Source organism: Buteo buteo, chromosome 10, assembly GCF_964188355.1.
Source record: "Buteo buteo chromosome 10, bButBut1.hap1.1, whole genome shotgun sequence".
Classification (NCBI taxonomy): Eukaryota; Metazoa; Chordata; class Aves; order Accipitriformes; family Accipitridae; genus Buteo; species Buteo buteo.
Window position 1 is genome coordinate 39024892 of NC_134180.1, and position 23643 is coordinate 39048534.

Here is a 23643-nt window from a genome sequence, read left to right on the forward strand (position 1 = left end):
AGAACTGGCCAGAGTTGCAGAACTGGGACTTTGTATGATTTTAAATTTAACTCTATGTATGATTTTAATCTAGGAAAATAATCTGAGTATGCTTTTAATCTAAAAACACACTCACCAGTTACCACAGTTTCTGAAGTCTGGATTACAAAACACTATTTCTGCCATGAAGAATACAAAGAAACATTGAATTGGTCTACTGTACCCTACTTACCTTTTTAAATGCTTCAGGCATGCATCTGTCCATAAATCTCTTGCAATTCTCATCAGAATCAGAAAGACCTTTACAGAAAGGAGAGTGCTTTTTTAAAGTATTTGAAAAAAATACTTTTTAAGATTACCTCAGGGACCTCATTGCAAGTTTTTGGGAACACCATCCAAAACCAGCAGTAGTAACTGTGCTACTGTTCATTCATAACTAGCATGTTTTTCAGCCACAAAAAAGTGTGAGTCAAGAGAACTTGCCTTTTAGAAATAAGAAGTTTCCCAATATTCCATCTTTTACAACTTCTTCAAGCTTTATTAGCACCATAAGTATTTCTCCCTTCAAGATTTACAATTCATACTAACTTCAGATCATTGCTGATGCTTCACAGCCTCCAACCAAAATCAATTCTAAGTACAGCCTTTTAACAGAGGTTAGAAACAAAGAAGCAAACCAGAACCACCTAACAACTTCAATTCTTCCAACAGATTATAACATCCCTCTAGTCTGTCATCAGGCATGATGGAAAAACTACCTTGCACTCTCATTCTATATCAGTTGTTCGGCATGATGCCTCCATAGCACTCTTAAGCCCAGCCAAAGTACTGAATACAGAAAAGTCAAATTCAGGTCTAATGCACTATAAGCATTTCACTAGGGAAAAACAACCAGTTACACAAGTGTGGTACAGCATGGATTTAGATGACAGCTTGTTTTTACGAATGGAAAATAACCAGCACAATGAAAAAAAGAGTCAGTAATTCAGCTCTGAAAAACAGTAATTCCTACAGCCATTAGAACATAAAGAAACATGTGCTCCACTTTTTAAAAAAGCTTAAGTAAACAAATTACTTTAGAGAAAAAAAAGAGACTGACATTCTTTTTACAGCGTTGGGTAGAATAGTTCACTGTTAACCACTTTCACAGAGATGCGATCATTCTGCAGGGTGCTAAGTAAACAACTGCAAGATTAACACAAAAGACATAACTGCCCACCATACTGCTATGAAATCCTTTGAACAGATAATCTTTATACGTGTAGAAAGAGAACTTACCTAGTCTTGCTAAGTAGGTGGATGCAATTAGGCATTTGCCTAAAGACTCTTCCCGCTTATAGGGTATGGACCAGTGATCTGTTAAAACTCTGCTCTCCAGTTCATACAAGTTAGTTGTTGGAAACTCAATACCTTCACCAGAGCAATTCCCATTTTCATCATTTTTCTGTGAATAAAAAGGAAGTTCAAGTGAAACAATTTTTCTCTCTCTCTCTTCTAGACTCTTTAAAGGATTTAGCAGCTTCAGAAAAAGCGGCTGTGCTTGTAACAAGCATGTCAAATTCTCAACAACCCTAAGGCTGCTTGTGTTTTTCAAAGTAGAACTTAATACTTCAATTTGAATTGAAGGGATTACATACCTTTATGTATTTCCTGTAGGTGATAACTACTATGTTTACATAACTAATTGCTAACTAATTGCCTATTTAAGTGGAAAATCTTGTTCCTTAGCATATCAGATCCTAGAGCCAAGTGATAAGTACTTCCAGTCCCTGTGAGACTGTAGAGAACAAACCTTGATCTTCATAGATCTGCATATTAATCCTCTGTTCAACAACTGCTGTCCAATATGGAATAGTTTATTCTAAGGTAGGCCAATTTCATCACCCTCTCACCCTACCACATTAGGAAATACAAGACACTAATCCAGTACATCAGGACTATTTTTTTATTTACTAACTAATTATCTAAAGGAAAAATTACATCTCAAATATAGTTGTCCAGCAAGGAAACTACAATTGTCCTTCTCCTGAAGTCAAAATGAGTTACTGGAAAATGTTCTGGAAGGCAAACTAGGAAAAAGCAAGCAGGTGCCTGCAGCTAAGCTTTACAGGTCTCCTTGCTAGTGCTGCTGAACAGCAGCTATTTCTGCTTACAGGCAGAACACAGAATTAGCCCCATGTTCTTTGCTAAGTGCCATATGAGGTAACTGCCTCAGTAGTGCCAAAGGAAAGAGTAGACAAGTCACTTATTTATTTTCTTTTGTTTCTTTTTTAACCTCCCATAGATGCTAGTTACCCAATGTGTCAAAGAGTTCACACGGAGTAACTTTCCCTGCCTTCACAAGAGCAGACAACCCAAGCAGGAGAAAGGACAGAATGTCTGGATGAGGCCTGGCAGCAACCAGGAGCAACTATCAGAGACAGAGGAAAACACAAGTGCAATGATGAGAGAGAAGCCAGAGACACGTAGGGAGGAAGGACAAGCGGGAAACACTCAAGAGTGAAAAAAAGACTGTGTCAGGAAAGTGAACGGAACAAACAGAAAGGAATAAACCAAAAGAGAGAACTGAACTCAGGACATGGTATACAAAGAATTAAATCAATGTGCGCAGACAAGTGGGCTTCCAGCTCTCTCACTGCACTTGCTATTTGCATGATTAGACCCATTTATTAAAAAGTAAATGTGTCATATTCACTTTCATAATCAGTCAAAAATATTAAGCCAAGGAAACAGCGATTGTATAGAGCTTAGCCTTTAAAGTTAATTGGTGCAGGTGATAGCACACAGTGGCTGGACTTACTAACAGGTTCTGGAGAGCAGCAGTAAAATTTATAGGAACGGAACACAAAATAGTGCTCAGAACCGCTCCCCCCCCCATCAGTGTTTGGGAAGTAAGGTGCCACCTTTCCCCAAGCCTCTACTAAACATTTAGCCCTAAGTTTGTCATTATGGGAAGTTGTACTTTAACAGACCTGAATATCAACTTCTGAAACTGTAGTCATCCGATCCAGTACTGTGCATGGACGGCTGAAGTAATTCACATCTAGCAAATCATGCCCTATTTAAATACTTCAAGTTTTGGAGAATAAATGTTTGAAGGTCTAAATGATAAGATACTAAAAGCATTTAAATGCAAAAAGTTTTCCAGAAAATACCCTGTTGTATTGATTAAACAAACAACAGTTGAGTTTACAGCTTTTGTAAAGGACACCCATACAGAACACAAAACCATTTTCTGTAGAAAATAAATGTGCAGTTATAAAGAAAGCCCTTACAGTAACAGTACAGGATAGAATGATTAGAGTAATAAAGGTAGACTGAGTATAATATAAACACCCAATTGCTAGGCATTGAGCAATTTCAGTTCAGCCTAGACTTGTAGCAAAGGAAAGCAACATTTCAACAAATGATGACAGTAACTGAGCTACGGTTGCTCCATTCTCTGGAGGAAAGTGTCCACGTTAAATAAAACTAGTTTTAGCAATGTATAGTTTAAGAGTTGCAGTCCAATAGCAGCACAGACATTCAACTGTTTCTGGAAAACACCTGTTCTGCTTCCCCATCTGCATCTAAGTAATGTTGCTCTTTATCTACCTCTTACCACACAAGTGATTGTCAGTGTCTGTAACAACGGAAATTCGTAAGGAAAGAGTGAAATAACACATTCTTCACCATACATTCAGCTCCCACAAATAAGGACTTTATCATAAATCACGCTAAGGACACGTCTGCCCTATTTCTGGATTGAGTCTACCAACAGTGTAGTGAAAGGTGGTTTTTTACACAAGAAATAACAATGAGTGCAGTACTGGGAATACTGCCCTAATAACAATGGGAACTATTTGCATTGAAGGAGCACATCTTCGGCACATTCCACTAATTACAGATAACAAGTCTTCTTGCTTGTCAGTTTTCTGCTACTAAATCCCTGCTCAGAAAGTATCAGGTTTAATTATTTATTAATTTTAGAACATACCACATACAAGTAGCTTCACAGCCACTGTGAAAAACGCAACAATCTCAAATAAATGCCCAGGTAGTTTAAAACTCAAATTCTGCTTCAAACCATTAATAAATTCAATACCCTGCATTTCTTGGAGATTACTGCTATGTTCAGTTCACATTACAGCAGACTGAGTCTTGTTTCTTACAACATATCTCGTGTGACTAACAGCCTCTTTAAAGACTTATTGCTGCTCTTTCATAATTAGTGTCCCTCTGTACAAGAAAACCCCCCAACTGTTCACCATCCAACTTTTAAATCAATTTGTGTACTGCTCTTTAAAGTGAGGGATTTATTAACAGCAGCTAGCAGCTGCTGTAGCAAGGTGTGATGTCAGCTCAGCTCTTGCACCATTTTTATGTTGGCTCAGTAACCAACACAGGCTGAAGATCTTACTTGCTCTGTTGACATTTACAAATGCAACACATCACAGCTCTGAACAGGTAGCCACAATTAACACTTCGTAACTGAGGAGCTAGGAGTCACTACAGACTCTACTGACATGGGTCCACAGGTGAAATAAAAGCTGTTAAAGAAAGAGTATGCTATACATGAAAGTAAATAGTATACGAGGCCATGTCAGCCTCCCAAAAAGTGGTTTTCTGGGTCTCTTTTTTTGGGAATTACATACTTTAAAAAAAAATATAGAAACTCCCTCCCTCCCTTCAAATATATGACTTAAGAATAGCGTCTGCCAGTTGATGATGACCTAAATCAGGACTATGCAATTCTGGCTGAACGGATTTAATACTGGACTGGCACCTGACACAGTAAGGATTTGTAGGGATATTCTCTAGCAACAGAACAGTAAAAAGCAAAGAAACTATTCCTGGCAGCCAATGGGTCATCCAAAGATAAAACAGTTTAAAAGTCTGTAAGAATCATGTTTTCCGAGACAGAAAATCATGGTGCACATCACATATCCTGTGACTATTCTCCATTCTGCAGCCGAAATCTTGAGACAAAAAAAAACCATTTGCTGCCAAACCTTTAACATCATTTTCCATGCCTTCCAATATATCTCTTATTACACAAAAGCCCTGAAGATCCCCCCATTCTAACAGCATTACTTGACTCTTTTGGCTTATTTTCAAGGTGTGAAAATGCAGTTATGTCCAAACATACAAACACAGGCTCCCAAGAGAAATATCTTCACATGAACAGCCTTGAGCACTGATTCAAGATTCTAACTCTGGGGACCTGGCACCTCCCGGAGTTGTTTGCTAGGCTGAATAAACAAAAATTTTTAAATCTCTGATCAATAAAGCATTGCTTAAGTCTGTAGTATAAAACCTTCCATGGAAGATTAACACAGAACAAAGATTAGCCCTCACACAAAAAATGAAATATGAATTAACTTTAATTGCCAAAAGGTCACAGATCAAAGCTTCAAAATGTATTCCTGCAGTATTCAGCTAATTAACTCGTCAAACACTGTTTAACTAAAGCCACTGACATTTACCATACCGGTCACTTTACATAAAATAACAAGGAGTTTAATAAAGTGTTTTGATGCTAATTGGCAGTCTTAGTAATGAAATTAGTCAAATTATAATTTAAATTTGTTAATTTGATTTTGATAGAAGGCTACCAACAGAATTTATTATCACCAGAGCTAAGTCACATTATGTGCTCTTGAATCTAGTATAACTTACAAACCAGAACCCCAAAGTCATGTTTCTTTCAACAAGCAACAGGATCAGACTTTCTAAGATACCAGCAGACCAAGCAGCTCCCTTCACTCTCATGTCTCTCTAATAAGTGATTTTCACGAAATGACCACCATTTTATAGCCAAGAAAACAGATTTTCGATGCTTCACTGTACTGTCAACCCCCCCCCCCCCCAAATTTCAAAGTCCGCCTTTCAGTTTTTATCACAGATATACTAAGCAATAACAAGGACATCAATTTTCAATGCTTCGGCTTCCCCAGCTGTAAAGTGTCAACAGTGATACTTCCCTCTGCCACAGCATGCTAATGCACCATTCACTAGTGTTTGCAAAGTACTGTAAGATGCTCAGGCGGAGGCAAGGTGAGAGACATACATCAAATACCCATAAAACCAGAGCATTTCTCTGCTCTCTGATCTACCGTGCCATCAATTTGTGGGAGAAGCTATGAATCCTGAAGTCATGACTTGAGAGTCCCTCTACCTGCCAGACTACTGATTAAAGCAGCTTTTATTTTCACACCTGGATGCCAATTCCTTTTTCCTTTAATTAACCCCTAAAAGGAGGATATTCTGTTACCTAGAACTGAATCACAGGGGTAACAACTAAAAGACTTTCAAATAAATCAAAGCTACCACCTTGCACTTACACTTGAACACACTAAGCGTGAGTTATTGAATGTTTAAAAAAAATTGCTACATTTTCATATCTGTAATCTACTTGCTTTTTAAAAACTGGTGCTCCAGGAGCTTAAAGAACTTCTTTAAACCCAGGTTAAGTGGCAGATGTGGGAACAAAAATTGAAGAGTATTTCCCAGTGGCCTGTTCTTGCCATCAGATCAAACTCATTCAACCAAGAATGCTAAGAGCAAACTTGGTATCCTTTTATGAATATGACAATACTAGTAAGCCTCAGAAAACGGTGTCATATATGGAATTTCCACATTATGTTTCTTATTTGGCAATGAGAAAACCCACTGTGAATTCCTAAATGTTTTAATGACGAATAGACATCTATTTTTGAAGTACAGTAACAGTTTTTAACTGCTGTAGGTCCTAAACTGACACAGCATCTTGCCCTTGCATTTTCATCCACAGGAAAATACCTGTATGCAAAATTTCTGAGTACAGCAATAGATAGAAATGCTTATTTTTATTTATGTTCTCCTAAGAGAAAGTAAGCTTGTTGGGGAGATATATGGATGTTTTGGTTTATTCTTTTTGCATAGAAATTAAGCTCTTTAGTTCAAATGTTTACAATGCACTACTTTACATAAGCAAATGAAGTCTTGTCATAAGAAAAAATAATAGTATTTCATCATGTTAATATAAGGGAATGATACCAGTCTATCACTAAAGGAAAATAAATCCTATGTTACAGACTCCACCTAACTGAAGCTGGACTCTCACCTCGCCATAAAGACATCCTAAGAAAATTCTGATTTATTTACTGAATGTTCTCACAGAAAGTTTTGGACATTGACCTTAACTGATAGTACAAGTACACTATCAAGAATGCATGGTTAGACTAAACCCTTCTTAGCAGTTGTAAGGGTTGATAACAAATCAACCACAATAACCCAATGGCTCCTACCTCCTGCCCACCTCCCTCCCATCTCTTACAACGAAGAACTGTGTGAGACTGGGAATAAGAACACAATATGAATTTGAAAAATAAAAATAAATTCAGCAAAGCTAGAAATTAACTAGGATTTTCTAAAAACATTGCTTGTACTGGCGTCCCTGATTTCCAAGGTGATGGTGTGATGTTACTAAGCAATACTCCCCAATGTACTTACCTAGTTGTTCAGAGATAAGTGCAGTACTAAGCATTACAGCAAAAGAAAATAATTGAGGGTCTGCAAAAATCATATTTGAATTAAAAGATCCATTTAACTAAAAAAAAAAAAAAAAAAAAGAGTACCTTCGCCCTGTTATACTACTATTACCATAGTATACAGTGAAATCTGAGGCAGATTGATTCATTACAACCACTTTTGGCAATGTATTTCAAAGTTTGATAACTAGTTGTAGGCGAGGGAGAGGTCATGGAAAGCACTGTTAAGAATGCCATTCATAAGGAACCAAGGAAAACACACTTATCATGCATGTGCTTTCAGTATTGCCTGTGGATATATTTAAAAAACTTACTCCATTAGCGTAACTATAAACAGCCAGACTCTGAGTTGATACCATTATTTCTCCGAACCCTTGACTTTTCATAAGCACAAAACCCCACGCTTATTTCCAAATAACTCAAAGTTACTTTGTGTGGTATCAGATAAACATTGTGCTTTAATACAATAAAACAATGAATCACAAATGCTTAGCATTTCAGTACCTAATTTTAAGTCAACACTTCTATTTTCCTTTGCCAAAACACCAGGCATTAATAGAGAAGTCCTGCAGAAACACTAGATTAAGTACTTCTAATAACATTTTAGTGACCAAAGGTCAGGCTCTGGAAGGGAGAATTAATTCAATAACACTGCTAAACACTCATCTGTACTTCTGTTCTATGGATGTATACTGCTATATAGTGAGACAGAAACTAGAACTGACAAAGCAGCTGACAATGAGTTTGAAATCAAGTTCTACAATGTATAATTACAAAATTGTGATTAACTAGTACAAGAAATCTTTAAATGCCTCTCAAGACTGCTCTGCTGGGCATCAGAACAAGAGAAGCCAGAACTGCTGTAAAGTAGTGAGCAGGAAGATCAAGTAGCAAGAAACATTGAGCACATTGGCTTCTTTTAATTAATTTTAATTTGGCCCATGAAGCATAACTGAAACATACATACCAAAGACTATTCCTATGGCAGCACAAATACACTTTTTTTTTCAAAATAAGAGCTTACAAAAGAAACAGGCACTTCCTTTGCATCTTTGCCCTCCTCATACAAAGAGCTACTGTTCCTTAATCCAAAAGCAATCCAAATGATTTGCTGGAATTAACTTCTAACACTGGCTAATTTGTTTTTATTCTCCTTCTTCCTCAGTATTTCACTTCCTTATTAAACAGCTGCCACAGAATAGCACTGTAAACTGGGAAGACGACCAGAAAACGCCTCCAGAGAACATTATATCAAAGACACTTCCTGCCCAGCTGAGAAGTTGGCTATAGAGAGTTGTCTCCTACCTCCACTGACCCCCACACCTTCACTGATGAACAAATAATTATAAAGCGCTAGTCTCAATCTGAAGATTACTCTGACAATCACACTACATGATAATGAGTTTATAAATTATTCAATACAAAGCTTACATTTAAAATTAACCAACTGCACCTCTCAGTATTACCCCTATTTTCCCTAACTTCATGTAGCATTGTTAATAGTCTGTGTTAGATCAAGAATGAAAATCGGGGGATTTTCTTTCAAAACCCAGGAAAGCATTAACATAACCAGAATCTAAATAGAGGTTCTACACCAGGGCCACTAATTTTTGAAAACAGTGATGCCGAAAACCAGGAGTGCTAAAATACTAATTCCACTTGACATTCTGATGGCATCCAGCCAGGGACTCAATGCCAGAATCCACCAGAGAGCTTTATTTGATTGCTTAATTGTTTTACAAGGCCAATTCCTAGACAAGCCACACTGTAAAACTTCCACGTGAGAATGTCAGAAATATTCACTTTTGCAAAGCTCAACACTACTTACAAAACAGGATACTGACTTTAAATTCATAAAATTGTACTGTGAAATTCATCTCATTAGCTTGAAGGCTAAATACCTTTTTGGTCTTTAAATAAATACAGCTCCTTCCATTCAGGGATCAAAGAACTTCACAAGCCTAACATCCGTGATACTCCTAATAAAGCACAGACCATTATCCTCATTTTACACACTAAAAGCTAAAACAGAAGTTAAGTTTCACACCCACCGTGATACAGCGCTTCTGTGGCAGAACTGCTTTCAGTACCGAGCTCTAATGATGAGGAGAGATAGGGTTTTGAACACAATAGTTCTGCAGCATGACTAGTGAGAATGTTCCTGGCACTGTTACTCACTACAGTCACTGGCCTGTTTCTTTTACACCACCCTCCCCTTCTCTTGAAATCAAACAGCACCTCTAAAAGCAATCTTGGACAAGTTTTATTATAAGCCTTATCTAGTAAAATCTGGCGTATATGAGCTTTTGATCCAGTTCAACTAAAAAAAAAAATAATCAAAAGAGCACATGCTAAAGGAGACAGGAATAGCTAGAAGGTAATATAATCCGTTCATATAATCCGTTCATGACAATTTACCCAAAAGGTCATAGTAATGACTCTCAGAAGCTGTTTAAAAACAAATAAAGATTGTTTTAGTAAAGGTTATATAAACCATTGTTATATGTTCAATATTTTTAGTTTAAGTGGGTTCCTATCCCTTACTGCAGTTTTGGGTTCTCTGGTCACAATCCCCGCATTCATTTGGCCTGCTCTTCTCCATCCCATTCCCCCCAACTCATGAAAGTCAGCACTTGTGGCACTCATGGCAATTCATGGACACACTGACAGACACTGTCCTCACGTTCATTCATAGTCCTATTTTAAATTATAAAGATTTAGCAGCAGTTCATAAAACAGCTTATCTGTCAGTCATATGTAAAGATGAGCATACCCGCCCCTGCCCCCCGCAAAGAATCACACCATAAAAATCTGCCTAAGGAATAAACACAGAAATCCTAGATTCTTGCCAAAACGCACTTATATTTTCTTCAGACGACAGACATAAACATATAAGTTATATCAAACAGCCAAAGTTATCTCTTGTAAAAGCTGGTGATCTCAACCTATCAAAGTGGTTTGGCACTACGCAGGGCAAAACTTCAAACCAGCTGTAAACCTAAAGTTGAACTTCCTGATATTTCAGGAAGACTGCACAAACGAATGTGAAGCCCCCTTTGTGTTTCCAAGTCTGTCTGGCCTTTTTCTTTTAATGAGTTAAGCATGGTCATGCTAACAGCATCAACGCCAGAGGCACAGCACAGCTATTAACTTAAAACTGAATCGACTGTATGCTTTTCGGAAGACATTAACCTGCTGAAACTGAAGTTTCAGCCCTTGCGAAAATGAATTTATGTCTGTCTTCATCTCAAGTCTCACATATCAAGCACAGAGTGCATGTCGGGCCAGCTCATAGCAGCTGTCTTGCTTCTGGGCCAGTTATTCCAAGTTCAGGCTTCTATAACACTTCCAGACACCCCTGAAAACCAGCAGTCTCCACCACTGAAAGAGGATTCACACTGGTTTTACTATCTTATCTAAAGACGACATGTTTTTACTAGTATGATATGTATCTGATTGCTATGTTCTTCACAAAGAAAACCAACAGACAAGCCTTTCTTTGATCAACATGCTTGCTGAACAGAACAGATTCTAACATTATGTAATAGAAAACAACTAAGCACATGCAAACATAATGGATTCATTACCGATTAGGGAAAATGTAAAGTGTTTAATCATTCATAAATCTATTCTCATATGCATGGTAAACTGTACTCAGCCAAAAAAAAGAATGTAAATACAAAGTACAGACCTGTTACACACATGTCTCGGAGAATGACTAAAGCTTTCTTCGTATTTTTAAATTAAAAAAACCCTAATCCTAACTTTTGTTCACGAAGAAGATTACTACACAGGAAATTTTTATTTAGGGGAACATTTGTAATAATTGTTCTCTTTTGATTTACATGTTCAAATACATTGCTGATATATAAAATCCAAAAATCAAACCAAAAATCTAACACACCACTACCTCCCCACTAAATAAAAGTTAAAACTGGTATTACGATGAGAAGGAGGAATACACGCTCTAAGAGCTGCTAGAAAGAGAGATGATACAGAGAGGAAGAAAACCAGAAACAACATCTGAATTGCCACAAGCTAGCATGGGGTATAATATGTTGCAACATAATGTATATGACTACAATGAATAATACAGCTATTTGTGCAATAGCTTTCTGTACAGCTTCATATGCCATAAGCTTGCACTGAATGGAAAACTACTTATGGATTAACCACCTAAATAATAGCTGTAGTTTATTACATGTAGTTCTAAATTACATTTGAAGAATAAAAAGAAGAAGAAATGCTCATATATATTTTTCCCCCCTTTTATAAAATATATGTCAAAAGCTGCTAGGTTGTACTGCAGTATTTGACAAGTAAGTACAGGCAACAATCCCAAGTCTTAAAGATTTCTACAGGCATAACTCTTATATTACAAAAATACTGTTTTGCATACATGTGCAGGAGTTGACAGATGTTCACATGCAAATGAATCCAACTACTAAATTGAGGCCTGAATTATATGAACTTTCACGTAGCAAGATACTTCAATCCTTCTGAAATGCCTGCTTTGTGGATTTGCAGTCATTTGCCTATAATGAAACATTTTGGTTTCCCTCCTGCAGGTTAACAAGAACATAAGTCAAAGCAAACAAGAACATGAGTAGCAAAGGAAACTGAAGTGTAAGTAAGTTTGATCAGACATACAAGCTGAAATAATACTGGGGAAAAATCCTTAGTCAGAGTTGTCAGTTTCATTTGTAATAGGAACAGAAGGGGGGAAAAAAGTGCTTCTCTGAAGTTGACAGTGACAGCTTCTCTTGAAACATCACACTGACAACCCAGATTGTCCCAACCATAACTATATCTGGTAGGAAGATCCACCCTCTTGATGGCTATAGAGACCTGAATGCGAACAAGCAGAACTCTCCTTCACTCCCAACCCTTCAAAGCAAAGGTTAGAAACCAGTTCTCTATTGCCTCAATCAGTAAAGTTAACCAGCAACTCCTCTTCTGCACAGCACACGCAGCATCCCACAGATCACCTTACTCCACAAGCATACATCATCAGATTATAGGAGCTAAGGATTTAACCCAGTTAATTCAGTGAACAGGATCACGTATCTTTATTCTGCAAGACTGGACTTCAATATACCGAGGCTAAGGATACAGGTGATCCGTGCAAGGGTAGCTATGTACAAGAAGATATGTGCATGTATTCTTCATATATATGTATTTATAGATACATACACACATATACACAGAAAGATACCACTTCTGGTGCAGGAAATCCTCAGGACACTGTTCACTGAAGCCTGGGAGGGTATGTGAGTTTCCCTGGTTTTATTCACATGCTTAGGCATCTGCTGTTGACCGTTTCTTGAGACAGAGACTAAGCAAGGTGGCTCTTTGGTACCGCACAGCAGAGCTGTTCTTCTGTTCTCATCCCCATGGGTTCCATAGTCTGGGCACCACTAATTGTCTCTTTTCATACGAGCACTCTGGGAAGTTTAGGAAAAAAGACCTGGAGGAGGAGAAGGCTTTACAGGTAAGTGCTACAAGACTGTTCCAGGCAGCAGGGAAAGCAGCAGGAGCGCATCTGCTGGCTGAGGAGTTCGGAGTTCTGGAAGAGGATGGAAGAGAAAAAGGCAGACAAGGAGGAAGGGGAGAAAAGGCTGGCATTCTCCAGCACTTCTACTTCAGGTCCGCTTTGGAACACAGCTATAATTTAAGTTATGAGCTAAAGCCTCCGTTTTGAAAATATTTGAACTCACTGCATTCCTATTTCAGAATTTATGCTTAGCTCACCCAAATAAAACCGTATGCAAAATAATACCCAGACTGCACTTTCCCTCGCATTGTGCAAACAGTTAAAAAAAATTAGACAGTCATTAGTCACTCAGATTATGCAAGAAGGCACACGGGGGGGTGGAGGGGAGAGGAAAAAAAAAAAAAAAGTCCTACGGTAGCCACACATTCCTAGAATGCCAAGGAAAAGCCCGGGCGCTCTTCACCTTGCGGCGATCGCAGCCACGGCGCGCACTCCCCGGCACCGCACGGCAGCGAGGCGTGGGGGAGCGGGTGGGTGGGCGGCGGGAAGGGAAGAAGGGAAGGGAAGCCCCCGGCACACCGCCCCGGCCCCCGGGGTGACGGGGCCGGCCCCTTCCCCGCGGGGAGCTCCCCCCCGGGGCACCCTCCCGCGGGACCCACGCTCCGGGGCCACGCCTGCCCGCCGGCACCTCGGCGGCGGGGAGGCTCCCGGGGAGCTTCCACTCGCCCCGCGGGGAGGCCGGCGCTGACAGGAGGCCGGCCCCGGGGCAAGGCCGCAGCTCACCTCGGTCTCCACCACTTCGTGGTAGGCGGGCGGCGGGTCGAAGCCGCCGCCTCCTCCTCCGCCGCCGCCGCCGCCGTCCCCGTCGCCGCCGCGGGGGCCCTGGCCGCCGGCGGGGGAGCCGTGGCCGCCCGGCGGGCCCTGCCCGCTCTCCATGGGCTCGTAGCCGCCGTAGTGGAGGCCGGGCCGCTCGTTGGTGAGCAGCGCCACGGCCTCGTTGATGTCGTTCTTGGCCAGGCGCAGGGCCTTGCGGATGGCGGCCGCGTCCGAGAAGCCCATGCAGAGCAGCGTGGTCATGTGCTGCTCCTCCTCGCTCTCCATGGCCGACGCCGCGCCGCCCCGGGCCGGGACCGGACCGGACCGGGCCGGGGGAGCCGGGGGGTGGGGGGGGGGGGGGAGGAGGGGGCCGCGAACCGAGGGGCGCCGGGCTCAGGCGCTGCCCGCCCCGCGCGCCGCCATGTTGACGGGAGCGCCTCTCCCCTCAGCCGCCGCCGCGGCGGCCGCCCCCGCCCCCCCGCGCGCGCCCTCGCTCGCGCCCTCACCCACAGGCGCACACACGCACACGCACGCTCGCCCGCCCGCTCGCACCCTCTCTCTCCGCCCCGCCCTCAGCCCGGAAGCGGGCAGCCGAAGCCTGGCTGGGGAACGCACGCCGAGCCCGCGTCACGTGAAGGGAGGGAGGGAGGGAGGCGCAGCGCGGGCATGAATGGACCGGCAAGGGGAGGGAGGAACGCGAGGGGACAGACCGTCGCCACAGCAACGGGAGCGGGCGGGCGTGGCCGGCCTGGGTCACGTGAGGGGGGAGCGGCGTTGCCAAGGGAACGGGACCCCGGCCCCGCGCGGCGGAGCCCGCCTAGCGGGAGCCGGGTGGAGGCTGCCCGCCCGGCCCCCTGCCCGCTGCCGGTAGTTCCTCCTTTAATTACGGCTCTTACTAGTGAATAAGCCCGGCGGGGGCCCGGCCGGCGGGGCGGTGACTGGGCTTTCACACCGAAACACGACAGGCCCCGGGGGCGAGGGCAGGCGCCGCCGGTGGGTCTGTGTGGGCAAGGAGCGAGAGGGTCGGGCAGGTGTCGTTCTCTGAGGTGATGGGGGTCGGGTTGGATGCGAAACGGAGTCCTGGCCCCTGCCAGAAGCCTCTGTCCTGCCCGCGCTTGTGGGTGGCAGCTGGGCAGCGAGCCCGGGGGTGGAGGAGGTGTTTCGGGCCTGCCCGAGTGAAGGATGTGGTTCACAGGAGTACACCGAGAAGTTACTGTCAGACCGCAGGCCGAGCGCTGCCGTCGCTGCCAGCTTCCAGCTTATTTCTCTGTAGAAACGTGTTCTTTAAGCATATCATATAGCAAATGGAGATGCAAATCCATACAAAATGAAGCAGAGTGCAATCAGATAGCAAAAAAACCCCCAAAAATCTAAGAGTTGCTAGTGCCCAAAGCAGAAAATAAGTTGTATATATTTCTTAAATGCTCTTAGTGAGCTCTGGTACTGCATAAAAGTCAGTAGATCTGGGTCTCCTGGCAATCTCCCAGGCAAAATTTATCAGCTCGTTTTAACAATGTCTTTTCTATGTCCAGAGAAGAGGAGGAAGGAGGAAAGAGATAAAAGATTTGTCAAGATCAGGGCTGATATCTGCATATACACATCTGTCTGTGGAGGCTCGTGTTTTCTGGCAAACTATTTTGTGTTAACAGTGGCTGACATCACTGAAAGCACTGGGGTTGGGAATCTAGAAACAGATGTCTGAAGTCTTGGATACAAATCACATTCAGCGTAAAGGAAACTTGCAAGTGTAGGGGACACCAAGAGGATTTATGTGTCTAACTTATATGAACTTTCAGAGCGAAGTGTCTGTCTCTGCTCTTGAGTTTGTCTGTAGAAAGATGAGAAACTGATCGATCCGTCTGTTGGACTGGCAAGGTTTCGGGTTAATTTTTAGATTGCAGTATGCCACCAGTAGTCTCATATTCCTTATATGCTGACCCAAAAGGTAATCATGACTGCTTCATCTTGCTCATTCACCTCTGATTTTTTTTTTTTTTCTGTAGGCTGACATTCAGTGGAATGGAGGTAACATACATATGACTCTGAACTTCAGCTTCTGGATCTAAGGAAGGTCTTTCATTCATGCTGATCTCCAGTTGTAAAGAAACTGTTATGGCTCAAGCTTGGCAGGCTTCAGAAAAATTCCAGCACTTCGAATACATCAATTAGTATGCTGAATATTGACTCACCACTTGCTCACGTGACCAACATTTAAATTACACTTTCTCATTTTTTAAGCATATTATAAATAATGTTTAATCCTCACAACCTGATGAAGTCAGTTGGCATCATTTTCCCCTACTAATGGAAGAAAAGTTTGTAGGAAAAACTAAGATATTTTATTAGATGTCATTACTGCTTTCAGGTTTATTTCAAGGAAGTGCTCCTATAAATTTGCGCTGAGCTAACTAATGAAAACATACCAAAAGTAATGGAGGAACTGATTGTAATCCCAGGTGACTAAGAAAGAAGAGAATGCTTTACCATTAAGTTACCTGTGGTCTATAGTTCAGCTGTCCTGAAGGAAGTTTGAAGGGAATTTGAATTTACCAATATGTAAGGGTAACACTTGGACACAGCAGCTCAACATACTGACAGTGAGGTGTACTAGTCCCCAAATTAGTTTTTACAGACTTCACTGACAGCATCTCCCTTGAGACTGCTTAAAGGACAGGATTGTACGTTCCAGCTTAGTGAAGGAATGGGTGCATCTTTTTCTAGAAATGATTCAGCCTGGAAGTCCCAGTTTGCAAATGTTTTTCATGCATTGTCACTTCAAGAAAAGTTGCAGGGAGAAGCTCAGCAAACTTGTCTAACTGAGAACAAGAAAAGCAGCGAGTGAGTCTTTCCTTCTGGGGCACCAGGAGGTGCAAGGCGACAAGGGAAGAAAAGAAATTGAAGTGGGGAACTAATTTCCTCAAGATCTGCCTTTGGATAACTTGGAGTTTGTGCCTGTGTAGTTAGTTGCCAGTTTGATATGATACGTTTCCTAGTTATTTGATCGCGTTACTTTATGGAAGGTAGTTACTTTCTAAAGAATGCATCATATGTGTACCCTGAAGCATGTCTGGACACGAGGAACCCCTATGTTACAGAAAAGAGACATTTTGGAACAGAAGCAACTGTTTTGGTAAGTGGTCATGCTGTGACATTGAACCTGACTTTTTGGGTTGACTATGGTGTTACCAGGTAGCCTAAAAATAGAGTTTGATGGAGAACTGCCATCACTTCTGCAGAGATGTTACAGTAGGAGTGTTGGTTAATTTGTCTTTTTAACTGAAAATGCTTTTATGCTTTTCTTCATGAGCCTGTTTTAAAGCCAGTCCTGTGTTTACAGCTTTCTCACTATTTAAACAGCGAATGCAGCGTTTTCCCTCAAAGAGAAACAGCTGTATTGTTCTGGTGGAACATACACATGCAGCCAAACTAAAAGGTGACTCTCTGGCTTGTTGAACTTGGAGGTTTCCCTTTTTGTTTACAGCTCTTGGGGAATTCCAATCAAAATCTCAGATGTAATTGGAAGACATGCTTTGCCACCCTGATTTTGTTTCCCTCTTTGTTGTACCTTTCCAGCCAGGATTGTTACATATATACTTAGAGACTTTGATAGAAGGGAATGTAAAGTTTATTATGTTGCAACCAAATCGTTAATTTCATGCACATGTTTTACTCAGGATAAAAGGGTGTCTTTCTCATATTTTGTTAGAAGTACCATAGGAATATATTACCAAGGGAAGCTTAGTATGAGCTAAAACTTACTGTTCATAAATCTTTTATAAATAATGACTAAATATGGGAAATCAGGACAAAATTTAATTACAGGGCTCCACCACTATATGGTACCTAAGCACAGAAGGAGTTGTATGAAAACTGGAGTTACAGTAGCTAGAAGAAATCCCTCTGCAGTTGTTACATGAATGAGGAGGGCGTGTGAGCCTGTATGAAACCCAGCTCCTTCATTTGGAAGGGAAGAACACTCTTTCTCGCTGGTGTTAATGGTTTGGGATTAGGCATCTGATATAGATGGATCTCAGGATTATAAGAAGAGGTTTCTATCCTATCTGCCAGATGAACAGAAACACTCTCCACAGGCTGCAGGGTAAATGCTTTTCTGTAGACTTGAATTAGATTAACAGAAGAGGCAGGAAAGCAAATGGTATTCTTTTGGAGGAAATCTCATCAACCAATGGAGACAAAAAGGTAACTTGCTGGTGAGAGGTGTCTTGTCCCTGTACCCCTAAACATACCACGCACTGACAGGAGGAACACGTTTACAAAGGTTTCCCTGATCTTATGGTTTGGATGGGCAAGACACTTCTTGCTTTTCAGTATAGCTGCCTGTTGGGGCAAAGGAACTCTTTACTACCTGAAGAAAGAGTATCTGAGATATCGCAGAACCCAGCTTTTTATAGTATTGCAAAGAATTAATTTAGGTTTTCTGGAATGACTTTATCTTTCCTTCCTTCCTTCCTTCCTTTTATTCCTTGTCCCACCCAGTCTCTTCCAGTTTCCTGCTTCTGCTTTATTTATAGCTAAATGTAATAGGTGGGTTTTAAGGAAGTGCCTCGGGGACCAGATAGTGGAAATCCTCCTGAATTATTGAAAATCACATTTCTTGTACATAGATATTGATGAATGGTGTTTGGTTGCCTTTAGCAGAGGGGTTAAAAGCATTTGTGTAGCGAAGAACTATGTAAACCCCCTGAAAAGTGCGGTTGCAATGGACAGATAACAAAGTAGATGCACAGATGCGTTTGACTCCTCAGGGAGCTGTGCAGCTTCACAAAACCCAAAGATTTTAGCAGACACAAGAAGTGTGTGAGTCTATTCATGAGCACCAGCTGACAGATTCATGCAGTATACTTTTAGACTTTGTCCACGCTAGGAATTTTTGCTGCCTTCACTGCTTTTGGCCAGCTAGAAAGGAGATTTGTGCTGGGGTAACCGCCAAGGCAAAGCCTGCTGTCAGCAGTGATTTGCAAAGAGGCAGTTTACCTTGGTTTCAAGCTGAGACTCATGTACACTAGTAATCATAATTACAATATTTCGCTTTAATACAGTGCTTTTAAGATGGGTATCTAACAAGCCTTATAGGGGGATGGAGGGGTATCATTAGCTCCTCAACATGTATTAATTTTTACAACAGCTACAAACCCTAGTGGGGCTGAAAGGGAAGGAAGAAAGGTGAACAGATCTTGTGGTGTTGATATGCCTCCTCCAGCAAGTCTGTCCCCGTTGTTATTCTAGCGTCTAAAGGGAACAGGAGCTGAACCATGACTGTTTTTTCTGCAGCAGAAGCTGAGTACCCGCTGGTCTCCCGAATACAAAAATGAAGTTTCATACTGTTTCCCTTGAATGGAAGCAGCATGACGTGAGCGTGAAAAGAGTGGAACAGTATGTTAAGGGAAACACGACTGAAAGGAGAGAACAGCTGACTCCAGGGGCCGAGCAGATCTGCCCCCTCTGCTTCACTGTATGGGTTTGTTTTCAGCTCTTCAACTCAGACTGTCTCGTGGGTCTCACAACACATCTCCACAGCTGTGGGCTGGAAAATGAAACAATTGCAAGGAGGTTGTTCATTCTTCCTGAAACAAGCTTCACAAGCTGTGGAAAATGAAAGCTAAGGGTGAACTTTAAAACAAGCTGAAAGCACTAAGATGCAGAAATGCAGAGTGAAGCCATTCAATAGAGTCAGATTTGGAACAGAGCCCTGAAAAAACCTGCAGTTATGACTAATCCATTTTTCGTGTGTGTGGTTGTAGGTAAAATCACTTCTTTTAAAGATCATTTCTCTCCCTGTGTTGGTTACAGTTCTTTACTGTCATTTTAGATAAATGACGTGTTGACATGTGAGTTCAGAATCAGATGAACTGCAATGACAGAATTATTTCTGATGCTGGAGTGGCCCTGGCTGAGCTGCTGATGAAGGGGAGAAACAATACAAACAGGATATTCAGTGTCAAGCTGCAGGGGCACCCTGAGAGACCCACCCAGAGGCAAGCACTTGAATGCTCACTCTATCCTTCAGCCAAGTTAGCTGAGGAAACTTGACGTAATAGCAGACTGTAGAGCTCAGTTTGTGCAGGACCGAACTCATGCAGTGACATTTTAGAAGCGAAATAATCTGAAATGGAAACTTCTGGTGTTCTTGTTACACTGAACAAGTCTGTGAGGCACCATGCAGTTTTACAGGGTAGCCTTTGGGTGCTTTTATTTTGTTCTCAAGTAGTCCTAGCCTTGCTTGGTGATCCCTTCTCAGGAATCCCTCTGTTCTTGTGATATAGAGCCACTGATGTTAACACACTGCTGTAAGGAGGGGAGATGTGGTATGACACTCTGCGTTTGAGTGTCATGGCTGTTGTGATACCAATCCAACGTTTACAGACTTTGCAGTCGTATAATCAGTAGAGCTGTGAATAGGAGTATGAATTCAATGCAAACAAGCAAGAGACTGTGGAGGGGAACAGCATGGGAGACTCTATTTAGGCAGGTAGGAAACAGTACAGTGAATCCAACGCTGATGGGATATGCTCGACTTAGAGACTACATCAGTCTAGCTAAGGGCAGTGCAGCGTGGCGACAGTGCTTGTAGTAACACGCAGTACTCTGAGGGTGAAGGCTGTTTTCTGTAGTGTGTGTGTATCTGATCTCCAGGAACAAAAGCAGTTGGCGTTTCCCTGGTGTAGGCTGAAATGTGGTGCAATGTGATAGAACAACAGGGAACTCCTTGCTGGCTTTTTGCCCTGTGCAGATTCCTTTTGAATTAGGTTTTGACCTTTAAAGCAAGACCTGCTTCTTCAGTTTCTCATTGTCTAAATTCTGCATTGAAGCTTGAGAAACAAGTCTGTGAAGCTGGAGAATTTTTTAAGCTCTAATTATTGAAACATAGACTAGGTAGGAAGGAGTCTGCTGAGGGAGAGAATCACCAAATGGAAACTGTTTTACAGATCTGGTGCCTTTTATTTTTTGTTTTACTCTGTTCCACAGCAACACAGGCCTGTGTGGTGCTGGGCTTAAATCAGCACAAAAACCTGATTTATATTAAAGACTGGTCCACAAGTCCTCTCCTGCTTTTAAGAGGCACCTCTACCTCCTGATCAAAACACCACCTTGTTTGTTCTCAGTGACGTGGAAACCCGAAGTTGTGTTCCTGCTGCCAGGGTTTTGTACTGGAGCACTGCAGCTGCTTGGCACCAGCAGCCCCATGCAGGAGTTCAGGAGTAGGAGAGGTGAAAACCACTAACCTGACTAAAAATCTGGAGGTATTTAGGCAGAGGGACTGTGATGGAAGAACCTCTTTCACTTCTGAATTTCTTTAATGTTACCATTGCTTTAGTTGTATTTGCATAGGATTTCTCCATTTCTCATTCAGGCAGATTCTGTCATTTCATGCAGATTATTAAGTGCAGACTGAAGGGCAGCTGAAACTGAAACTCAGCTCTGGGTAGGAGGCAGCAGCCATTCTGTGCCGGAGGAGGGCCTCGGTGCTGTGCGTAGGGATCTGCAGGTGGGACTACAGGGGAGGTGGAAGCATGTGATTATTTTTCGTTCAAACACAAGGCTTAAGTTTGCAGAAATACCAAGAGGTTCTTCAAGGCTGTGAGAGCCTAAAGCCTTGGATTTCTCCTGCCTCATCTGCCTGCTGGCATGCACAGCCATGTTGTCCCTTTTACAATGCATTTGATCTGTCAGTGACTCATTTGAAGGCTATCTTCACCAGCAAAGTGCTTCAGGGCTGAGTCACACCCATGTATCAGCTCTGTTACTGTACCCTGATATCAGCTACTCCTTTCACTCCTAGGGTGCTCCCAGCCTTTGATCTGTTACCATACTGCAGCAACAACATCCCTTTTAATGCTGCATTACATTATCCAAGGCCATCATCACTCCACAAATGCTGCAGTCTCTGCTGCCTGTGTGCTGCTCTCACAAGTACATCCTTACTTTTTCTCTAAAGCATGAAATAAACTCTTGTTCTCCTCAATCCCCAAATAATCATAGTGGAAATCACTTTACTACAAGATGGCAATTTCCGTCATACACTACATGGAGGTATAATGATAAGGTGAATTCTTCCCTCCCTTGTCCCTGTTGCGTTTGTCTGGCTGCTGCTTTTAAAAAACTATGAGGCAGGGGCTGGTTCTATGGGCTCTGACTGGTCTGTAAATCCTAATGTTACTGAGCAGTGATGAATCCTGTCCTGCAGCAGGAAGTGCCCTTTTGCTGGCCAGGCTGGATCTTGTTTAATTTGAAGTTGATTCAGCCAAAGCTAGAATTCCACCTCACTGGAAAGAAAGGTACTCTGTGTGCAGCAGAACTGAAAACATTTTTTGTGCTTTACAGTTTTTTTACAGTGACAAATGGGCAAAATCAGAGATAACACAATAATTTAAAACTTGCTTGCTTAAAGTCACCTAAATTCCTAGTAGTGTTGGAAGCAAGACCAGTAGCAGCATCTGAGCCGGTTCTGCTGGAGATGGAGTTGGTGCTTATCAGATGACCTAGCAAAGCCTTCCTGACTTGTAGGATTTGGGGCAGGAACTCTGGTGTAAGAAACACATGCCTTCTCACAGCCTACAGAGCAGTCAGTTCCTGCTGTTGTGCTGCAGATCAGTGATGAAACTTGGTTCATCTGTACACTCAAGGGTGGGCCTTGGCTGGGCTATGGGGTGGAGGACGTGTTTGCTGCACTAGGTCATGCAATACAGGGAGGGCTGTGGCTACCTAGGTGTTTGTTTCCTGATGGGGTCTCGCCAAGTATCTGCAACACATCCCTAACACTGGGCGCCCTGACCACAGTATGCTGATCCTAATGTGATTTAATGGTGACGAATCACTCTCCTTCCACTGGCCAGGTTGGGCTTGGTTTATTTATGCCTTAAACCCCCTCCCGTCTCCCACACTGCGATCTGTGCAAAACTGCTTGGCAAGTTAAAAGCTCTGCCTGGTGTGTGGGCAGGAGGATGGCCACAGCCTGGTGCGGAGAACATGTAAGATGTGGTCCAGGCTTGTGGGGAGAATGAGGCGGGGACCAGAGATGCCAGTCCTGTGCTCAGTTCATATGACTTGCCCAGCCTGCTTCACAGATTCATAACTACTGATCCTTGACTATGTTTCGGTTCTGGCCTACAGTCATTAATTGTCAGTGTCCTGGGGCTTCTTCCAGGTTTTAATTGTCCCTATTAGTATGATGGATGCTGGAAATAAGGACACACTGGAGAAGGGTGGTAGTGTTTTCACTGCTGCCGTTGTTGTTGCTGGAGCTGCCATTAAAGCTGCTTACTGGCATTTGCCCTCCCGTGAAATGTGTGTGTGAGCTATTTATAAATGTGCAGAGAGATCCTACATCTCCAGCTTGTGCTAAAGTAATCCCCACCAGGAGGAGAGAATCTGTCCAGGACTGCAAAGGAAGTTAGTGGCAGAGCTGAAAATAATCCACTTCTTCTGAGCCTCAGTGTTGTCTTTACGATGGGGTGGATTTATGGAGGCAGGAGCAGGAGTGGAAAAGCAGCATACTGTTTCCCCATTAGCTCTCTGTTTTACAGCATGATTTCCCATCTTCAGGGTGAAGAGAGGCACTTTTCCTGCTGCACAGCCCCCTCTCCTGTCTTCCCCTCCCTCTACACAGCAGATGCATGCAGCTCTGTCCTGGGCCGCATTCAGCCTCAGTCTTAGCTTGCTTTTACTCTTCCCGTCTGGAGTGGATTCAGCCTGGTGTGCAGGGGGGAATGGCTCTTTTCCTGGAGCAGTCCAGTCCCAGGCACACAGGAGTTACTCTCTGTACTTCTGAAGTATTCTTCTGAAAGTAGATAGAGCAATTTGCTTTCATTATTCCTCTTTTGG

General features: G+C 42.4%; 1 protein-coding gene and 1 long non-coding RNA gene across 5 annotated transcripts in view; one reads left to right on the forward strand and one right to left on the reverse strand.

Annotated features, from left to right (window-relative positions):
- The window catches only part of USP24 (ubiquitin specific peptidase 24), a 65792-nt gene extending 51510 nt beyond the window's left edge, over positions 1–14282 (reverse strand). Inside the window, exons 1-3 of one of the 3 annotated variants that reach the window (XM_075037182.1) lie at positions 13768–14282; positions 1258–1423; positions 212–279 (exon numbers count right to left, since the gene is read on the reverse strand). In XM_075037182.1, coding sequence (XP_074893283.1) covers positions 212–279; positions 1258–1423; positions 13768–14085 — 552 coding nt within the window. In that variant the 5' untranslated portion in view covers positions 14086–14282. Of the gene's footprint in view, positions 1–211; positions 280–1257; positions 1424–12683; positions 12894–13767 lie in introns of those variants that run through there. The other 2 variants (XM_075037183.1, XM_075037184.1) reach the window with 2 other exon arrangements.
- Positions 14283–14557: 275 nt separating this feature from the next.
- Positions 14558–23643, forward strand: part of LOC142035262 (uncharacterized) — a 291199-nt gene continuing 282113 nt past the window's right edge. Inside the window, exons 1-2 of one of the 2 annotated variants that reach the window (XR_012651841.1) lie at positions 14558–14667; positions 15804–16930. This is a non-coding gene — a long non-coding RNA (uncharacterized LOC142035262). Of the gene's footprint in view, positions 14668–15484; positions 16931–23643 lie in introns of those variants that run through there. The other variant, XR_012651840.1, reaches the window with a different exon arrangement.